The 22304-nt window shown below is 43.7% G+C and overlaps 1 protein-coding gene across 7 annotated transcripts in view; it reads right to left on the bottom strand.

Annotated features, from left to right (window-relative positions):
- Positions 1-22304, bottom strand: part of Dicer1 (dicer 1, ribonuclease type III) — a 64229-nt gene that overhangs the window by 17784 nt on the left and 24141 nt on the right. For 6 of the 7 annotated variants that reach the window (XM_017314997.2, NM_148948.2, XM_006515611.4 and 3 more), the window contains 11 exons: positions 18379-18547; positions 16448-16920; positions 9251-9383; positions 7472-7714; positions 6658-6812; positions 5102-5234; positions 4262-4337; positions 3253-3392; positions 1330-1509; positions 1028-1241; positions 690-843 (listed from right to left, as the gene is read on the bottom strand). In XM_017314997.2, coding sequence (XP_017170486.1) covers positions 690-843; positions 1028-1241; positions 1330-1509; positions 3253-3392; positions 4262-4337; positions 5102-5234; positions 6658-6812; positions 7472-7714; positions 9251-9383; positions 16448-16920; positions 18379-18547 — 2070 coding nt within the window. Of the gene's footprint in view, positions 1-689; positions 844-1027; positions 1242-1329; positions 1510-3252; positions 3393-4261; positions 4338-5101; positions 5235-6657; positions 6813-7471; positions 7715-9250; positions 9384-15093; positions 16017-16447; positions 16921-18378; positions 18548-22304 lie in introns of those variants that run through there. The other variant, XM_017314999.2, reaches the window with a different exon arrangement.

The following is a 22304-nucleotide window of genomic DNA, read 5'->3' on the forward strand; positions in this document are numbered from 1 at the left end:
TCAATACAATCAAAACAGAAAATGCAATATCCAACAGAGTAAGTCCTTTGCAAATTATTATGTTAAATATGCGGTATCTGATATAGAAGATGTATTTTGACCTTCTCTCTCTGCCTTTCTACAATAAAGCTCTAAAACCATTAAAAAAATGTATTTCATTATCTATGCTAGTGATAGTCTAGTGCAACCTTTACAATGCGACTCTGGGTAGGGGTAGAGACTGAAGGCAAAGGACAAGGGATATGCGTGCATATAAGTCAGAGTCAATCACCCAGCTCTAATTCTTTGTCAAGTATTCGGACATCACGGACTGCCACAGGCTCCACTCCCTAACTCTGTCAAGTGGTTCCTTCCCCACCTCCACAGGCGGAGTAACAATGACTTCTGGGAAAGCTTAAGGCACACACATTCTCCCCAATGAAATTCTCCAGGAAGACTTTGGAATTAAGGGAAGAGAGACTTCTTAAAAGGCTAGCAACATTATTTATTTATATAAGAAATAATATTTTTCACAATGTAACTCTCTCAGCTGCAGTGCTCTTTGGAATTGTTTTAAATGTCGTGAGTAGAGAGACACTTTCCCTGGCTGCCCTCTGCATGCTGGTGACATGGTGCACAGCCACAGCCACAATGACAAGCACACCTGAAGCAAGTCCCACTGCCATTTTCCTTCCCACTGAAACACCCACCTTGGAATGATCACTGCATCTTGGTAATCTTCTAACTTAAAGACAAACGGTGTTTCCTTTGAATACTTGGTGCTAGGAATGCCTATCCGAGCTTCCGACTTCTCAATATCCTCCATGAATTTAAAGTCAATGTCCAAAGTGCCGGAGTCATTAACTTCAGGAAGAAAAACACTTTAACAGGTTAAATATAACATAGGTGAGATTTCCATTTAAGGTACACTAATGTGAGTCTACAGCTAGTGAAGTAAGGAGGATTCGTGGGATACACAATGAGTGAGTCACCAGCAAACCACTCACTGCCCAGATAAAGCAACCCTGGCAAGCAGGCCCCTTCTTACCAACATTAAGAGGTAGAACACAGTAGGCTGACTCCGCGCCTGTAGGTTTAAACTCCAGGGCAGGCTTCTCAAGCCGGAGAATATGTGAGAATATGTACTGGTGCAATCTTGTAATCAGCTCGAGCATTTGTTGAGACAATGTGAAACCAGACTTCTTCAGCTCGATGGATATGGTGACCTCTCCAGAGCGTGTATACACAGGAAAGTGAGGAATCTTAGCAAAAAGAAGAGTGGGTACCTTTAGTCAACAATGACATTAGCTTACTCCATCCCTATGTCAATAGACTCGGTGAAGGGTTTACCTGAGGTATGGGTTTGGCTGTCAGGATCCCAAAGCATCTTGTGGTGTCCTCAGGTGGGTAGAGCTTCCGCCGCCTGAAGTTGAGTTCATCAGGGAGGGGGGTAGTTAAGACCATTCCTATCACATACAGGTAACAAGGCTGGTCGGGTTTGGGGTAACTCTCCCTCAAGCACTCTGGAATCTAGAGTTGGAAAGAAGAATTAAGCATCATGCTCAAATACAATCAGCCTTTGTTCTAGATGCTGGCAAGAAAAGACATTTATTTCTGGTTGTGGGGTTAAACAAAGCAGCAGCAGCAGCTCAGAAGGCACTCAGCATCGAGTCTCGTGGGAAGCCAGAGCTGCACACTGCCCAATTTTACCTATGCTGCTTATTACAGTTTTATGGAATATCAAAAGTATTTAAAATAGCCTTTTTAAAATATTAAATCATTTGATCTATTTCTTTTGACTGAAAAGCATTTTTATTCCGTGAGTTTTCAAACTATTTACTCACACAGAGTATCAGAAAATAAAGGTAGATCTGTTTTTAATATTGTATATAACCCCATCACTCTAGGTAACATTCAATATGCTCTACTATTTGTAAAACTATTTCATTAAAAAAATCTTTTTCACGGTACAAATCACATTGTCTTGGCACCAATGGGGAAAAAATTTATTTCTCAGTATAAATGGAATCATAACAGAGACTTAGCTAAGGTAAATGTGCAAGAGGGAAAGGAGGGGAGAAGAGAGGTCAGGAAGAGGGAGAAAGGGACAGAAAGACAAGCAGTTTGTGCCTCAGTTACTACAACAGGACAACCTTTCGCAAATCAGTGTCAGTTTTAATACTCATGACCTCTATTGGACAGAGAGAGAAAATGTGTGTGTCTGCGGTGGCTGTGGTACCCAGAGGACACTGACAGAGCCAGTGTTATCTATCCTACCATGTGGTTCTCGGGGACTAAAACTCCAGCAATCAGGCCTGCTGAACCAGCTCTCTGGCTCTAATGTAATTCTTAACAGCTCTCATTATGAGAGTGAATCAGTACTGTGATCATTACTTCAGATTTTCTGAGTTTTCAACTTTCTCAGACTCACAGGTTGGGGTCTACACTGGTAGTTCACAGTTACACTGTTACCCACGGGCTAAGAGGCAGTACTAAAGACAAGATGGGTGGGTCACGGGGGCAGCGAGCAAGACAGAACGCGCATCTCTCTCAGGAGACGTCACCGATGCCTTTAGTGGCTCAAGTAAGCTTGAGGGTGAAAGCTTTACACAAAAGGTTGGGAGAGGGAAAAAGCAGGACTTTTAAATCTTGAAAAATGCTTAGCTGGGGTACAGATACGTAAAGTAAAAACTGCAAAAACAAAATGACCAAATATTTAGGTGAAGACAAAACACTAAGAAAATATCCATGTTTTAAAGATCAGCCTCTGTCAAGCATGAGATGCTGAGAGCTGAGCCCTGCTGGGGCATCAGAGGTCTGGCAGATGCTGCTCTGCAGGGACCTCTGCCCACTCCCAGCACAGCCTCCTCCATCTCCTGACAGACCCGGCCGCCGCGGCAAAGCAACCTTTTCATTCACCCGCTAACTGTGAGAGTCATGGTCACAGCAAGGGCCACTAAGGCTAGAGTCACACCACTAAAATAAATAAATAAAAGAATGTGCCTTTTTAAATGAAAGATGCTCCTTTGATATTTTTGATAATTTGATAAATGCCTCAAGAATCCTTTGGAAAGGCTTATGACAAAACCGAACAACAGAGCCCAGCAACAGTTATGCTCAAATACAAAGGCGGCTCTGGAGACGCCAGGAATCAGAGGAACAAGACAGACCCACAAGGACCTGGGGAAACATCTGAGCAGAAGATGTAGCATGTGATGTGGCAGGAGATAAACTGAGAGCGGCTGACGTTCCTCAGTTCTAAGCAATACTAACTGCTTTGGGGTAGCACTGCCGTCGTTTTGTGGACCCTGGTCTCCCGGGAACACTGGTCTCCTCCTCGTCATGTAAGTCCAGCTCTTCTTCATATTTAACAGTCTCTTTCCCAACTGGCATCAAGTGTTCATCCAGTTCACCTACGAAGTTTAAAAGCGCTTATGTCAGCAACCTGAAGAGTAAATGATCTAAAAGAGCACCATGCTGAGGGAGCAACTCAGAGCACAGCAACCAAAGCGCCCCTGCCGTTAGACACTGAAAAGAGCTGGCTCAGCAGTGAGGAGCACTGGCTGCTCGCGGAGAGGACCCAGGTCTAGTTCCCAGCACCCACATGGTGACTCATGACAATCTGTAAGTACAGTTCCAGGGCTCAGGTACCTTCATCTGCCCTCCAGCTAGCAGGCAGGCACACAGTGCAAGTAACCGCGCACATACATAGGATAGATAAACCTCACAAACACTGTAAAGTAGTCACAGCTGAAACTTTAGGGGCTCTACGTGACACTCATGCATTCAGCATGAACAAACCTAACTCTAAAATCCAAAATTAAAATATCAACTAGCCAGGCTCACACATCCCTTTTAAGCACAAGTTTTTCACTTTTTAAAGGATTGTCTTCTTCACCGACATAGACTAACCTGACATAGTCTAATACATTAATACATGTCTAATACATTAATACATTAGACATAGTCTAATACATTAAACATACATATGGCTGGCTTAGAATCCAATAGTTAGAGCATCCTTATGTGTGTAAAAGGGGCCAACAACAGAAGCAAAAAGTGGCAGCTGTTTACAGTGAAGCTGTGAAAGTCAGCAGCCCTGCCCAGCTCTGTAGGGTCTCTGAGGTACAGAAAAGGCATAGTGAGCCGACCGAGGTATAGTCAAAGCAGCATGTCTAGGCCCTGACAAACCCAGAAACCCGCAGAGGCCTCCATGTGCTTCTGACGGACACTTTGCCACCTTTTTCTCACTGATAAATGTTTTCCAAGCATGTTTACATACCAATTTTGTGCAGTTTTTCACAGCAAATGAGAGCTACCACTCTTTCAGCCAACCGTACACTGTCCATCGGTGGACCCTGAAAACAAGAACAGAGCATTTCCCAATTACGTTTACCAGCCCACGGGGCAGACTCAGAACCTCTGCCTAATACTGCTGACACCCAAGCTGCCACAACCAAGTACTTTAGTTTGAAAATACCAACAAGCTTTCAAGCCTTCTAGTTGTTCCGATTTGTTTTAAACTTTGGTAGTGCTGGGATAGAATCCAGGGTCTCACACGTTATGAGGCAAGGGTTCTAACACAGCTACATCCCATCTTTTAAAACGACATCTAATCAAAATGAATTCATAACTAAGATGTTACAATTTCAAGTAATTGTGCATTTTAATAAAATTTTAAAGTATTATTTTCATTAGCCAACAAATACACAACAAAAAGGTAAAAACATTAGAACTAGCTCTAATATATATCATCAGGGAACAGCTTTTCTGTGAACTTCAAATCACTTAGTCGGGGACATCTGCAAATACAGATGGCAGACTCCAGCCAGAGCAGCTCAAACATCTGCGTCAGTCACTGTGTGCAAAGCCACAGCTAACAGATTCCTCACAAAGATTCAAATTAGTAAGAGACTAAAGGGAACTTAGGGAGGCTATCTGGTCAGTCCCAACAGTTTATAGTGTGTAGACTATAAAATATCTGAGCATAGAGCATATATGCAACTTACAAGTGACTTTTCAGAGTGTAGATTTAATAACAACTCTATAACTCAGATGTCTTAGAGAAACTAAACAATGGCATACATACTTCAATACTAGGCAAGTCTTTTTCTTAACTTACAACAATGGAGGCTCGAAGAGGTGAGTTAATCGGAAGATAAAGAGTTGAATAAAATGTACCATCAGGCAATTCTCGGGTTCTACATTTGGGAGCTAGATGCGTAAACGGATCACTTGGTAATCGAGCACAATATCTGTAAAGAAAAGAATTCTGAAGTTGAACCTATAAATGAAAGATTGACAGGAAACTGTCTCAAGAAAAACTGTCTTCACAAGGGCTCCTGCAGGGCTGCCATTTGCATGAGGAGTGTTCTTTGTTGCTCCTGACTGTGAATATGACAGAACTAGGCACTAGAAACGGATGTGTGTAACTAGGAAACTACATTATTTAATTTTATTTTAGTTAAAACTAAAGCTTGTATTTCAAAGTTCACCCTGTGGGAGTGCATTAGCCATGTTGGTATCTTAGGCATCTTACACTTGCCAATAGCCATGGCACATGTAAGGAAGGTAACAGCACAGCCTAGGGTTGAGCCAAGAAGGCACCAGAACCAGAAACTCCATCAGCACATCATAGTCTGGTGACAGAATAGGAAGCAGGCCCAAGGAAGGAGGATGTCTGAGGCCAGCAAACTTGCAGGGAAGCACCTGTGCAGCTAGGGTGCTCCAAAGACAAGAGTGGGCAGCAGACAGGTAGGTTGAGCACATATCACACCCAAGCACAGTGGATCAGACTTCTCGTCACAGAAGAGGAAAACAGGAAATTAAAAATGACTTAGAGCCACAGTAAGAATGGGGTCAGCAGAATCAGGAGGTAAGACAGCAATGTAGATGTGAATGCCTGCATGTGACATATGTATGTAAGCAGATTCCTTGGCTCTGCCTACAAAGAGGCCTGGGCGGTAGGACAGCCCAGTGGCTGCCTGCTGAAGGTTTAACTCACGCCCACAAGTCCAGTTCCAAACACCATTATCATTCATTCTCCACTAACAGCGAACAGAACCCCACAGAAAACAGTACCCGACAAGTAAAACAGGCACAGAACATATTCCACTTAAAATTTTTGTATTGTGTGGTGCTGAATTTTCTATTAGCAATTAAGTGTGATTATTATGAGTTAATTTGGATTTAGACACAATTACTTTTTTTCCCTGAGCTGATACCATTACAAAGAACTAAGAAAAACCGTTATAGGCCTAGTCTATATATCAGGATAAATTTCACTTAAGGGTAAAACAAAGGAGCAAATGTTTCACAAAAACAGTCTTTGTAGTCAAAGCATGCAGTGCAGGATCAGAGGCCACACCAGGCTGTCACATCTTCCTATCTTTGGTCTGTCCTTGATCTCAGTGACCTTGTTTTGCAACCCCTAAAAACTGCAGGCATATCCCTTGAAGTCCGCCTCTCAACTTGAGTTTCCATGAGATTTTTCTCATGATTAAACCCAGCTTATACATTTTTTGGCTACTATATCCTGAAGTAATACAGTGTTCAAGCTATCTCACTGTTGTTATTGTCCCTTCTTGGAGGTGGCTCTTGTCACTGGGAACAGTCTGCTCACCTGTGGAGGCTGACTTCAGCCTGCCACACTGACAAGCTGTGTGTGTCCTCCCTCACCTGTTGATGTGTCCAATGGCAGTGTTGATTGTGACTCGAGGACCCCCATCATCAGGCCTCAGCACATATGGCGGGAAAGCATCCTCATCATCTACACCAGCATGGACGTCCGCCTCAGCACCATCCGCTGACTTCGAACACTTGTTCCTTAAGATCTGACGTTCACAAACAGGACACAGGGTGAGAACAAGACTCTTCTTTGCCAGATGTCAGTTTTACATCTACTACAGAGTATCTACAGAGAAAACTCTCTCCCGAGGCATGGCAGCACATACCTATAACCTATAACCCCAGCACTCAGGAGGCTGAAGCACAATGATCATGGGTTCTAGACCAGCCTGGACTACACAATATCATAGTCTCAAAAATAAACAAACAAACAAACTTACTGACTTTTGATGTATGTTGTGCAACACAACCATCTCTCCATACTTCAGAAGCTATTTGTGCAGTGAAGCTCTCCACAGGACCCTCCCAGCTCCCACCATATGGAAACACACTGAGCAAGAATTATCTGACATCGTGCATGCACACAGAGGACACTATTGGTCCCCTGTTGGTAAACAGACGTCTCATCACTCTCCTGCCACAAATCATCACTGGCCACTATGCTGGCTGCACTTACAATGCCCTTCCATAGACATCCTTCTCAAATGGCCCCCAGGACCCTTCCTCTACGATTTTACTTTAGAGAACACTCTCAGCTCTCTGATCCGTTCACACCGCCGGCGCCGGCACGGCCCTCTCGAGATCAAACTTCTCTCTTTCCGTGCACACAAATAAAAAGGAAGGTGCATTATCTTTCTGATCTCACCTTTTCAATAGCTTTGTAGGTCTTGAGGTCTTCTTCAAAGCTCTTTATCTTGTCTGTATCTGCTAACATTACGTAATTAGAGATCGGCGCTCGTGCCCGTCCTTTAGACTGGACATATGATCGATACTCTGTAGGCAAATCAAAACGAACCACCAAATTGCACTTGGGAATATCCACACCCTCTTCTACAACACTTGTTGCAATGAGCAGGTTGGTCTCATGAGCTCGAAATTTCCTAAGTACCTGAAAAAAAGTTCACCAAGAAAAGCAACTCTAAGAAATTTCCCAAAGAAAGCATTACAAAATCATTAACAATGGTCATTTATGACCTATTTCTTAGGCACACTACAACCCTAAGGTCAGCCCAGAGAAGAGAAGAGTGTCACAGAACAGTGAGGGAGGGCATAGTCACATGCCCAGAGCACTGATTTGGCGACAGAGTTGTCACTGAATGCCTCAGACTGACTTCTCTTTGCTGATCACAAACGAATCTGCGTGAGTGACAGTGGGCCCCTCCTGGGGACCTGTGCCCCTGAGAATGTGCTGTGCAAGCCTTGGCATCACTAAACCCTCCAGTGCACTTGGAATGAAAGCAAAAGCAGAGCTATGCTTCTCCTCAGCACCCCAGAAGCTTTCAATGGAAGGAAACAGAACTGATTAAAACAAAAGACAAGAGTTTTCATACAAAATTTAAACTAACACTACCTCCTGTGATGGTTAATCCTGATTGGTCAACTAATATGATTTAAATCACATGACCTAGGGACAAACCTTGGTACCTTTTTGTAAAAATGTTTCTCAAGAAGTTTAAGTGAGGTAGGAAGAGGCGCCTTAAATGCAGGCACTATTCCTTATGTTGGAGTGCAGGTCACAACCAAAAGGAGACTGTAAGCTAAGCACAGGGATTCAACTCTGTACTCTGACTACAAATGCAGCATGGCCGGCTGCCTCAACTGCAGTCGTCAGATTCTCCCCGCCACGATTACGGAGACTCTCAAACAAGAAGCAAACAAACCATCCCTTCCTGAAATTGCTTCTGTGGGGGAGTCTGTCATAGTTACAAGACGTAACTAATTTATTCCCACATGGCTAAGTTAAATAGCTGTTCTTCAGATGGAGATGTCAGACTGGCTCTTCAACTTCCCAGACCCGGAATCCCCTCAAAATGCTAAAGCCAAATGCCTGGAACAGAAATCACTCTGCTGATTGTAGGTTAAGTAACAAAGGGTCCTGTCTGCCAGCCAGGACACTTGGATGTCAGTCTCTTTATAATGCTGCTTCCTATAGAAGATTTTTAAGAGCACAAACAATTTTAAGCTACATTTACAAAGAACAGTGGTCTTATGTATATCACAAAGGCAGGCCTTTAAAAGCATAAAAGGCACCCTGAAGACTAGCTTGTAGCTCGGCAGGCCTGTGGAGGCCACAGTATTTACTGCCTCCAGGTTCACTCTCCTATGAGGCGTAGATATCCCATAGTAATTCCATAAAGAAAAATGAGCTGTTGAATGACAATAAGACTAGTTCACCAGAAGCTACCCTAGTTCTGAGTAGATCAGTGACCCTTAGTCGCCTCATGAGAACAACAAATATCTTTATAAACAAAAGTAATCTATTATTAAAAAACAAGGAGAGAGGAGAAGGGAGGAGGAGGAACTGAAGTTAACTGGGGGGGGGGGACGGGGACGGACGGAAGGACGACGGAAGGACGGACTATGAAGGAAGTTTCTAGGTTAGGTTCTCAGTATGCGCGGTAAAAACCCCTGCTGTCACTATTACCTCCTCCTGCTTTCTGAACTCCGCCTCCATCTGTTTGCTGCGAGGCTGGTTCTTTCCAATGCCGTGTCCAGTTATAAAGTTGCTGCTGATATAAGCCAGCTCTGGATCTTGTTTGCCAGCTTCCTTTATCAATCTAAGGATGTAAGGCACACAAGGAGTTAAACACTTCCAAGGGAAACATATTTTAACTTTTGGGTTCTCTTATATTTTTTCATTTTTCTACTGTTTGTATGTATGAGTGAGAGAGAGACAGAGACAGACAGACAGACAGACAGAGACAGAGACCTGCTTATCTATGCATCAGATGTGTAGAGTGCCCAGAGGGCCAGGAGAGGGACATTAGAAATCCTGGAACCAATAGCCACCCAATATAGGAACCAAACACTGGTCCTCTAAAAAAGTAGTATGTACTGAATCACTGAGTCATCTCTCCAGATGGTTTAAAATCTAGCCTCCAGCCGGGCAGTGGTGGCGCACACCTTTAACCCCAGCACTTGGGAGGCAGAGGCAGGCTGATTTCTGAGGTCGAGGCCAGCCTGGGCTAAACAGAGAAACCCTGTCTCAAAAAATCAAAAAATAAATAAAATTAAAAAAAATTTTTTTAAATCTAGCTTCCAGTCTCCTTTGAGACAGTAATGCAAGTCCAGCATTCACACTTGTTCTTGTATTAGGCCAACATTCCTAACCAAATAGTTGCTCTAGTCTCACTTTCCTTGCTTTGATAAAAGACTCTGAGCAAAACAGCGTTGGGGAGGAATGGGGCTATTTCAGCTCACAGTTGCAGGTCACAGCCCACCATTCAGGGAAGCTGAGGCCAGTGCTCGCTCAGGAAGAAACTTGATGGTAGTCCAACTTGCTATTCCACCCAGCTCTGACCACAGAACTTATTTCACAACCAGAGTACAGCAGGGACCACAGAAGACAATGCTTGCTGGCGCTCACACACCAGCTTCCAGCCCAGTCCCCCCGTCTCCTAAGGCGGTACTGCCCACACTGCACTGGGCCTTCCTACTATCAATTAACAGGACAATCCCTCCCATCCCCCAGACCAATTTGATCTAGATAATTCCCCTACTGAGGTTCTCCCCTTAGAAGACTCTAGGCTGTGTCTAGCTGACAGTTAGGCTTAGCCAGAACAACAGTCTTTTCTTCCTACCAAACTTTAGGAAGAACCAGTACCATGTTTGACCACACAGATCTGCAGGCTGGGCACTTGCTATAAAAATATAAGGCTGGCTCACACTGACAAGTAAAAGGGTCACTTTCCTTCCAACTTTCAATTTACTGACGATGACTTAACAGAACGATGTCCCAGGATGAGATGGAGCTAGTCAGAGAACCACTAGACAGCTCGACACACTTCGGGCACGCCTGGCTTCAACAGCGACCACACACAAACCTCTGGAGGAGCTCACACAGCAGTGAGTGCAGAGTCTAAACCTCTCAAGCTCCTCTACAGTAAGACAGGGCCCACTGCTGCTCACCTTACCCAATACATGATCACTAGAAGCAGAATTCTTGAGAAAGGAAGGCCTGTTACCTCTATTCAAGTCCTCTTTCGGGCCCCAAGCCATGCATTGAAGAGCTCATCCTGCAGTCCTGGGCAAAAGCTGTCCACAGCAATGCTGAAGGCATCCCACTGCACTGTCACGAGAGAACCCCGAGCCACGGCCCCTTCCCCACCTGCTCCTTGGCATTAACCTATAGTACCAGAAACCCATAGGGGCCTTTGACTAAAACATGGAAAAAAGCTACAGGTCAGATCGTGTTACACAGACGAAGGTTAACAGTCAGTGCTGCTATTACAGCTATTTGAAAATGCCCACATTCAAAGACTCAGCACAGGATAAATGGTTCCACACCTGACCTAAGTGACTCCACATGGTCCCTCTGAAATCATGCTACATAGTATAAATTCCTAATGGAAAATTGCATTTTTAAGTAAAACCATTCTTTTTAAATAGACACATGAAACAGGCTAATATCAAAGGCCTGGCAAACTGAATGGGCATGCAGAGTCTCCTGTGCTCCCAGACCCTGTCCTGGCCAGGTTATCCAGTGTGTTCTAAGGCTCAATGACTCAAACGTTCAGAATCAGAAGCTTCTCGACCTTCCAATCTGGGGTCTGTTTCGTTACTGTGGTGAACACATCACCACGTCAGTGACAAAGAACAGACAAGCGAAAACAAACAGCGCAGCCAAAGCTGGAACAAGTTACCTTAGCAATCCCTTGTGCTGTTAGTGTGCCTTACATAAATACGTATCAACTTGAGCATAATGGGAGGTTTTAAAATGCAATTCAAGTTACTCCTAATTAAGAATATATTTTGCCCAAATTATCAAGCTGGCAGGTTTCAATTAGCTGAGAAATGGAAATACTAACAGGAATTTATTTCTCCTTAATGATGTTGGCATCAAATTGCAGAGCTGAAGAGACAACATGCACATTAATAAAAAATTATATTGTAAGCAATAATTAAATGTTACATATGTGCATTAACATAAAAAAAGAAGATTATTCCTCTACTAGACTAATGTATAGAATGTCTAACCCCATCCCAAACCTAAGCCATAGGCCTCAAGGAAAATAAAATAAGTGTTCCACTGTCTTCAGGAACTGACAGTGACTGGCACAGCCTGTTAAAGATTTCTTGGCAGGACTGAACAGGTGAGCAGACCTTGTTCCTGCGGGCATTGCAAGGCACTGACAACTATGTGCTGAGCCCCACTGTTCTCTTTGGATCCACATGAGAGTCAAGAGCCAGGTTTTTCAAAAACCTCCCCAATTCCTCAACAACCTGCATTTTTGTAAAATTCCATAAAACAAAAACCAAAACAACAACAACAACAACAAAAACCACTAAGAAAATGAAACTTAAAAGGCATTAAAATACAATTGTATTACATTCAGGAAGCATAAATTTCTTTATCAAGCTGCTTCTCAGAGTGTCCACACATGGACTTTCAATCTCTCTATGCAACTCAGAGCAGAGGGAAGACCATAGCATGCGCCACATGCTGCCTCCCAAGTACACTGGAATAGCATGACCAAATACAGAAGATACACAGAACTAGATTACTAAAACTGTTGTATGAATACACATGCTACATTCTACAGACAAAACAGAACATGTTTATACACAAACATCTGAAACGTCTACCATGTACTTGAAATACATTACATTCTCCTAGCAGTATCCCTTAATCTTTATGCTATCTTGTCACTGTAAAGCAAACATTACTCTTTCGTGACTCTGCCCCTACTAGTTAAAGGACAGCACACTGCTAACAAGACATTTCTGTGTACACAGGCAGGTAGGTACTCACAGTAAGAGTGAGGGCAGGTGTTATTAGTATTTTATGGATGCAGATGCGTAGGCTTTAAAATTAGGTAAGTTTACAAAATATGTGCCTATAAAATCGGGTATAAAAAGGACAGGAGGTCCTTTGCAAAAATGACTGATTATGGCTATGGCAACAGAAAGTACAGGAGCCTTGTAATTATATGTCAAAAACAATACATTAAAAGTTACCTATAAAGGTGAGAGCAGTGGTGAAATAATCTGTTAGCCATGTAAAGCAGAGCTCACACAGAAGGATGCTGGGTAAATGGAGCAAGCAAGCTACCCACAAACAACACCTCGTGGCCCAGATTAGAAGAGCCAGGCAGCTGATAAACAACATGCTATGGGGCTGTAATGAATAGTCCAGACATGGTCTACACCAACACATCCGAGATCCAACAACCACAAACAGAAAGGGAGCAAACAGAGTAAGAGTGGAGGACAACGGCACACATAGGCACATATACACCACCTCCCCAGGCAGACCATAATCATTCCCTCCTCCTGTAGACTGTCTAGATGTGGGGATTTGCTTCCAAAGCATTTATTAAGAAACAGCAAACACTTTACAGTAGGGGAGGTTGGCAGACAGTAACAGAAGTTGAACATCACCAACGATGGTGCTGTTACACCAGCCCCTAATACGACGTGACCAGAAAGGACCGCCAACTCTACAGTAGTGTTTGGAATTCCCTACCCCTAGCTTAACCCTGAGAACACCATCACCGAACGCAAATGGAGGGGCAGCCAATGAAATGCCTGACCAATATTCCTGACCCTCAAGGTCATCAGAAACAAGGAAAACAGCAGAGAAGATCGAGAAGACAACGCTGATGCTCTACAACCCCTGGAATGGGAAGGAGGACCGGGCTCTGCAGTGGAGACACACTTTATGCGCCAGTTAGGAAGGAAGGCAACTACAGAGTGAGCTTGAGGACAACCTGGGTTAAGTGAGACCACGCCCCCTATAACAACCTAACAAAGGGAAGGAACAGAGCCAAGCCTGCAAGCCGAGCAATGGCTAAGACTGAGGGAGTACCAGTGTGAGGGAAAACTGGCAAACCTGGGATAAAGCCAGGAGGGCAGGCCCAGTGCTGCAGGATAAAGCCAGGAGGGCAGGCCCAGTACTGCAGGATAAAGCCAGGAGGGCAGGCCCAGTGCTACACTAATGTTGGTTCCTTGGTTGAGACAAAAACCTTAATCATGGGGAAACTGGGGAGAGAATGCAGGACGCTACTTATCCAATGCTCTGTAAATCTAAAATTAGTTCAGAATAAAAAGTATTAGGAAGGGAGAAGTTGGAGACAAACAGGATGCAAACCCAGGTCTGCCCAATGCCTGTGCCTCACGACCCTAGTAAACCAGGGTGAGACCACTGCCCTCAAGCACAGGGCGACACTTGGATCTGACCCTGTGCCAACATCTACCTTTCTCCCACATGGAGTATGTGAGCACTGCTATAGGGGACACAGGAAGAAATTGCAAATGTGAGACTAAGCGTGCTTGCAGCACACAGCAGCAGCGTGGCTGGAGAGCAGCCTGTGTGAAGAGCTTCCACACTCACTCGGCAAGGAGGGGTTTCCTGTTAAATAGATGGGAGGAAAGACTCCAGATTGCACCAAGTTTCTCTAAGCTTATTTAAAAGCTTACTAGAACCACACTTCTACTGTACACTTAGTTAGATGCCATAAAGTCAACCTCAGCCTGCCCTCCATTCATCCTACAATACCAACTCAGTCACATTTCACAAAAGCTGAGCACAGTGAACTTCATCCTTGCGTTAACACAAAGTGATTGATTTTAGGTCAACTTTTTCTGGCTAATAATTCTGCAATGGAAACTGACACATCTCTACATAGCACACACACAGACCCAGCCGGAGTTCTTTAAAAGGGAGAAAGAAGAGACACCTGTTTCTCTCCAAGCCATGGCTCCCAGGGCAGGCAGCTCTCCACAGCAAGACGTAGGACTGTACCAGTGTTCAACTTCTTGACCCCTGAAAAGCCTTTCCCCATTCTAAGAAATACCCCCACATCTCCCCCTCACCCCGCCTCCAGCCACATGCTTCCTGGTCCCCTGGCTTGAGTCCTGCTATAGGTTCTGCTGTTCAAGGACATCCAGGAGTGTTATGACTTTCGTAGAAAGAAATGGAAGCTGAGAGCTAGGGTATTAGGCTTCTAGAACTGTCTCTGTCACAGACTAGCAATTGAACTTGGGGCAAATCACTTTTCCTCCTGCTGTATTTCTTATAGAGCTGAGTGGTTGGATTAGATGTTCAGTGAGGTCCCTTCCAACCTTAATGTCCTGTTTAATTCAGTACCTCCAGTTATTTCACTCCTTATACATCAGGAGGCCCAGGCTCAATGACCAGAAAATCACCAGACTGAAAACTGCCAGATGACTGCTCTCCAGTCCAATTTCCCGTTACTCAAAAAAATTTAAAACTCCTAAACATTCAAGAAGTAGTTAAGGAAAAAAAAAAAAAAAAAAAGCAATTACCTCAGGAAACAAAGCTTAATTTCTCCACAGAGGACTACTTTCAGAAAAGGCTCTCAGGGATCGAACTTTGGCCAATTAATGGATCTCCCAGAAAAGTACGGCCTTAAGTACAAAAAAATAAGGACCCTCTTTAAAATGATAAAGCATCTACCATCTACCAACAAAATAAAACAATCAGAACCACCATACATTAAACGAGCAGCACCTGTCACAGTTTATATATAAAGCACAGCTCCATAGCCAGGAAAACCCAGTACTTATTAAGGAATATGGATGGGGACTAACCATTATCTTTGCTAATATCCTCAGAATGTTGTAACGTTCTCTTCCACCCCAGAATATTTTACTATGCGGTCTAATAAACCAACCCAAACTGCAAATCTACCTCTAAATTTCCCCGGTGTGGCCTTGAAGGCTGAACAATGATCCTCCTACCTAGGCTCTTAACCACAGAAGTCAATAAGAAGCCACACAGGATTTCTCCCAGCGAGCAATCAGCTCTGTGGAAGCAGACATGCTGCTGCTGGTATCCTGTAACTTAGCAGCCTAGAGATATGATCAGATCCCAAGCTGGAATGGTTCAGTTGCCAAGAAATGCTCCTACTTTTCAGATGTCAGTCACAAGCCCCAAGCAGAGTCCTCTTCAAAGCAGCCAAAAGGCCCAGGACACTGTTTACTGGTTTATTTTACAAATTAGGTCCATACCATCCAGGGCCATCCAGGGCTTCAGCGGTCTGAAAGCTCTCTTCCTTTATGGTCTGGCCTTAATGAAAAGTGCTCTTTTATGGTAGACTGCTTAAACCAGTAGCCACTGGTTATCAACTCAGCCTGCAGTCCTTTCTTCCCTCCTGAGCACTGGGGAAGGGAGTGCTCAGACCAACCTCAAGCCAAGCAATTCTTCAAGCATATAAATAACAATTTTCATTCTGAAGGTTCTAAGGACTTAGGACATGCATGCCTCGAAACCTGAATATTTCACACTATCATTTTTAAGGCGAAAAATTTAATACTTAAGAAAAAAAATCACCTCAGTAATCAGATAATATGTCTTGGGAACATATGAAGAAACAGCTGTGAGAGATGACTCCAGCAACTGCATACAAACAAGGAATGCTTTGCTTCCTTTTTTTTTTTTTTTGTATATTCTCCATTTTGGATTAATTAGGATGGACTAGCATCCTTTAAGATGAAAACCTCAGTTGTGTCAAAATTAGCCTTTAGAGAAAGTGACTATGTCTAGGCGTCTCCCGTGTTAGCTCAGGACACTGGATGAGAAAGCCCTTCTGAGGGGGGCTGCTCCCACTCTCCCAGCACTGCTTCCCCACAGGGAACAGACACCGACTCCAACAGTTACCTGTTTAGGACAACTGCTGTGTATCTTCTTTCCACAAAAATAATCCCACATAAAATATTGGTAAACGGAGAAGGAAAATTTGTCTCTGGCTTTTCTTTTTCTTCAATTTCTTCGTCATCATCGTCATCCTCGGAATCACTCCAGGACACGTAATTATCCTGATTCCTGTTATTGTACCACTCAACACTTTCAAACTGCTGTCGCTCATAGGGCTTGTATTTGCGCAGGATCTCGAGCAGTTTCATGACTTTGGGAGTTACATACTTCAGGTCAAGTGAGGCAGGTGAGAAGTACTCTTCACACAGGGCGTGTATTTTCCTTAACAAGGTGTCTGTAAACAATAGGAACTTCCTGTGTAGCTCCTCTTGCTCATGTTTGATGTACTTCTGAAGTTCTCTTACCATCATCCCAGCTACTTTATCTGCACACCAGGGTCCCAGAACAACCAACACTGCACGGCAGTCTGAGAGGATCTACGAGAAAAGTGAAGAAACCCAAAAGCTGATGAGCGTCCCATACTTTCAAACAGCTGAGCTGGAGCTTCAGAGCAGAGATTCATACCCCGACATCAGACGGGAGCTTAGCGGTCTTCCCAACCTGCTTCACAGATCTATGAACCATCCCCTTTTCTCCTAGCAAAAATAAGAAGTAGCAGCTAAAACATGAACTGTATGAGATGTAGAAACCGCACTTTAGATGTAGGGTTCATCAGCACTACAACTGCACCATCTGGTTGGTCCCTGCCAGTGCTGTGGAGAGCTACGGCATGCAGCAGCGCAGGCCGGCCTTCCTCTTCAGCAAAGACCAGAGCGACTTCCCTTCAGCTGTACTCATGCTAACTAATCCCAAGTCATTCATACATTTTTTTTTCTATTATAATCAGTATTAAAATGAAATGGTAAGATGTCCAGGTGACTTCTGGCCAGGCCAGCACGAGAACTTCCCTCTACAAAGGCTGGACAATTTACACCACCGGGCTGGCTCTTATCTTAGAGCTGACTTGAAAAAAAAAATGTGGGGCAATTACCAGTTTTATATGCAGTAAAGACAGTGGGTTGAATATGGACTAAGATTTGTAAGGTTAAAAAACCCAAACAAGGTAAGGCATGGTGACACACCTTTAATCCTGGCACTCAGGAGACAGAGGCAGGTGGACCTTTGTGAGTTAGAGGCCAGACTAGTCTACATTGTGAGTTCCAGGACAACCAGAGACACACAGTGAGACTCTCTCAAAAACAATTAAAAAAAAAAACAAAACAAAACAAAACAAAAAAAAAAACAACCTAGACATGGCTGTTAAAAAATTAAATCACCACCAAGAAGAATTCTGAGCCTCATTTAAGAGGGTGCTGATATTAAAACTGGCTGCAAGCCCCTAGAGTGCTTTCTGGTTGTCAAGCATCAGTGCTGGCGGGACCACTGGAGGGACCTGTCAGACTCAGTCCCTTCTGCGGAGCCCTCCTCACCGACTCAGCAGGCCAGGAATGGGTCCCCTAAATTTCCCTTCAACCAACCAGCTGAGGCGGCAGGTGTTGTGGGGCTGCTGCACGCGTGGAACCAACTCAAGACCGTTGTCCGGACAGCTCTGGTTCTGTTATAGACACCAGGAACAGTGAAGAACTCAGAGCAAAAAGTTCATCAGGAACCAACACATCTGACCAAAAGCAAAGCAAAGCAAAGGGGACTCAGCTCCTAAGCAGGCATGATCGGAAGGAACCCTTAGTCCTGCACAGAGGGCTAGAGCATACAAACACAAGTGCCTGTCATAAAAACCCAACCTCCACTCTGATGTGATCACAGGTTCAGTGAACTAGGAAAGTAAGGCTTTAAACTAAAATGTGTAGAAAACAGCCTCAATGGAAAGACCCTCATTCCAAGGCTCACAATAGAGAAAAGCGCTTTACTACTTACAAGGCTCTGCACATACTCACTTGTTTGGAAATCAAAGTAGAATCTCTTTCCTTTGAATGTACAGCTACATTACAATCATTGATAAAATCAAGTGCTGCTTCTAACTCCATCAGCAATCTCTCATACAGCCCACTTCTGTCAGTAAACGGTCCACAGTCTACCACAATCTCACAAGGCTGAGAAGTGTATCTTTAAAAATCAGAAACAAGTTGTCAATATCACCAGTGAACATGCAAAGCTGCTTCTGAAAGACAAGGAAAAGAGGACACTAAAAAAATCCCAAATGTTAGCGTGTTGTAGAATTTATCTTAGGTATTTATCTTACACTTTTTCATATTTCTGAATTTCCCCACAACAAATATGCAATCTTTTTGTTTTTAATAATTTATTTTTATTCGATGTGCTTAGTGTTTGCCTGCATGTATGTCTGTGTAACCGTGTCCAGATCCCCTGGAACTGGAGTTAAGACAGTTGTGAGCCCCGATGTGGGTGATGTAAGTGGAGCCCAGATCCTCTGGAAGAGAAGACAGATGACAGAAGACAGACTGCAGGTTGGATGTTTACTACAACTCTGCTGGGAGCTCCACTCCAATTTAACGTCCGGGGACTGCAGAGGAGACAAATGTGGATCGCATCAGGGAACTCCAGCATGTCTCCTCTCCGCTTTGACGAAGGCTCTTTCAGCTACAGTCCTTTGCCTTCCCCAAATGCCCTTCACTTCATCTTTTATCACTCAGTTACCATCTCTATTTAGGCCAGGCCTCTACTAAGCAACAAGGCGGACTCCCAGCATGCCTCCTAAGTGACACTTGGCTTCTTTGAGTTAGCTGTAAGCAACCACTGCATAAGTCTACAATTCAAAGAACTTGGTGAAAATATTTCACTGGAGTTCCTAACTTGGGCTTTGTTTTGTAGGTAAATTAGTATCTTTTGTTCACTTAGGCAGAATGGAAGACAAAAAATATTCAAAATATCCAGGAATTATTTTTTGGAAACAGAACTCATCAGTAGAGGTCATCAGGGAATGTTTTATCACTAAATGTACAGCTTAACATACTCTCTGAAATTTTCTTTTAGTTATTTTTAATTATGTATAGATGTGTGCATGCATAGATGGCCAAGGCGAGAGCCTTATATGGATACTGGGAAAGCCACCTCAGGTCCTTTGGAAGAGCAGCAGGTACTCTTAACTGCAGATCCATTTCTCCAACCCCTAACGTGGACTCTTTTAACTTCTACAAATCTCAAATTTTAAGATTTATTTATTTATTTGTTGTGGGGTCTATATCTGCTGAGCTACCCCACTGGCCCTGTTAACTATGAATCCATTTTTGGTAAGGTAAGCTGCCCAGTGCCCACTTTTATTCATTTTTTCTTTTTATTAGATATTTTCTTCATTTATATTTCAAATGCTATTCCAAAAGTCCCCTATACCCTCCCCTTGCCCTGGTCCCAAACCCACCCATTCCTGCTTCCTGGCCCTAGCATTCCCCTGTACTGAGGCATATGATCTTCGAAAGACCAAGGGCCTCTCCTCCCACTGATGGCCGACTAGGCCATCCTATTCATTTTTATGTCACTCGAGTCCAGTGTGCCTTTCACAAATCACAACAACCAGAACAGCCCACACTACTCCAAAAGCATACCAATAATTTTAGTGAGTAAAATACAATAAAAACACTTAATACATAGTTTTCATTTTCCTTAACCCAAATGTCTTACATTTCTTTTCTTGTTGTGAGATAAAATACCTTCAGAGAAAGAATTTGAGCTCACAGGCCAAAGACCATCTATTCTGTTGGGATCTCCTCAAGGCATCAGGAACTTAAAGCAGCTATGTACTTTACAAGAATAACAGGAAAAGAAACAAAGACAGCAAACTGGAACTTATACACACTTAGAGCTGTCTGGAGAACCAGGACGTGTGAGCTAAAAGTTCACACAGTGTTACTACTACAAACATCTATGCTCTACTTCTCCCCAAAGCCTCCCTTAATACAAGCCAAGCAAATAAACTCAATCCAGATAAATGGAATGTGATATGACTTTAAAAGCACACATTGTGTATGTATAGACACCACAACTGTGTTGGCCAAGGGACATAAGGAACAATCTATCCCAAAAATGGGAAGATTCACTAGCGGTTTGCTAGCAAGGACATTAGACTCTTCTGATGGGAACTGAATCTTTACTTACAAACATGCTTCCACATCCACTCCATTTGTTCCCAATGGTAACCCATTTCCCTACTAATCAATATAAGGCTTCCTAACTTAGTGTTGGTTAAGCTGCTGTTATAAAACACCCTGGCAAAAGAAATTTAAGTGGTATCTTAGTCAGGGTTTCTATTCCTGCACAAACGTCATGACCAAGAAGCAAGTTGGGGAGGAAAGGGTTTATTCAACTTACACTTCCACATTGCTGTTGATCACCAAAGCAGTTGGAACTCAAGCAGGTCAGGAAGCAGGAGCTGATGCAGAGGCCATGGAGGGATGTTACTTACTGGCTTGCTTCCCCTGGCTTGCTCAGCTTGCTTTCTTATAGAATCCAAGACTACCAGCCCAGAGATGGTCCCACCCACAAGGGGCCTTTCCCCCTTGATCACTAATTGAGGAAATGCCTTACAGCTGGATCTCATGGAGGCATTTCCCCAACTGAAGCTCCTTTCTCTGTGATAACTCCAGCTGTGTCAAGGTGACACAACACCAGCCAGGACAATCGGAAAGGGCTGCTCCAGCTCACAGTTTAGCAATACTGTTCACAATGAACAGCAGGAAACTGAAGCAACAATTCACATCACATCCACAGTCAAGAAACAGACAGCAATGGATGCCTGTCTTAAACTCACTTTCTCCTTTGTATTCCATTGAAGACTCCAGACCGAGGGAATGGTGCCATCTGCCTTAGGCTGGGTCTTCCCACCTTAATTAACCTGATTAAGATAATCTGCCAGAGGTTTGTCTCTCTCCCAGGTAATTCTAGATTCTGCCAAAATGGCAATTTTTACTAACCACCATAGCTCCTTTCTATAAAGGTAAACACATCAGTCGAGCTGTGTAGAGGTGTCTGTTTCCACATCAATTAAATTACAGCAGCCCAAAATGTTAACTCCTCAAACGAGACAACTCACAAATCACAAACAGCACTTTTCTCAGAAACTTGCAACAAATTTTCCAAACAAGGGGGTGTTTCTCAGATATTTTAAAGTATACTACTGAGTTCTCTTAAGAGTCCTTCAATTCATCCTGAGAGATGTCTAGGTCAGAAGAAAAGCACAAGCTGATGGTATGTCCTTTACACTGATTAAGCCCCCAGTCTAGCAACACCAGGGAACAAAAAGAGCTGTCTTAGGTGACTATTGCTGTGATGAAATATCATGACCAAAGCAGCTTGGGGGGAAAAAAGAGTTGATTTTGCTTACACTTCTGTATCACGGCTCATTGTCGAAGGAAGTCAGAACCTGAAGGCAGAGCTGATGCAGAGGTCATGGAGGGGCGCTGCTTACTGGTTTACTCCTCATGGCTTGCTCAGCTGCTTTCTTAATAGAACCCAGGACCCCAGTCCAGGGATGGCCCCACCCACAGTGGGTTGGGCCCTCCCTCGCTGATCACTAAGGAAATGCCCTACAGGTGTGTCTGTTTATAAGTCAGTCCTCTTTTTGGAAGTACGTTCTCTATTGAGGTTCCCTTCCCTCAGATGACTGACAGCTTTGTCAAGTTGACATAAAACTAGCCAGGACAGTGACCCCGAGCATCACCCTCACTGAAGGTGGCAGTAACCCATTTGAGGCTATCTACAAAAACAAGAGGAGACGCTTTTGGACTTGCTGGTAACTGTACTTAAAACAGACTCCTCAGTCTTGTTCACTCCCTTCAGCAGCCATTTGTTCAAAGTTACCAAATGTGAGATGCTGAAAGGACACCAAAGACTCCCCGCTGGTCATGGC

The sequence above is a fragment of the Mus musculus genome, chromosome 12 (genome assembly GCF_000001635.26).
Source record: "Mus musculus strain C57BL/6J chromosome 12, GRCm38.p6 C57BL/6J".
In the NCBI taxonomy this organism is placed as follows: Eukaryota; Metazoa; Chordata; class Mammalia; order Rodentia; family Muridae; genus Mus; species Mus musculus.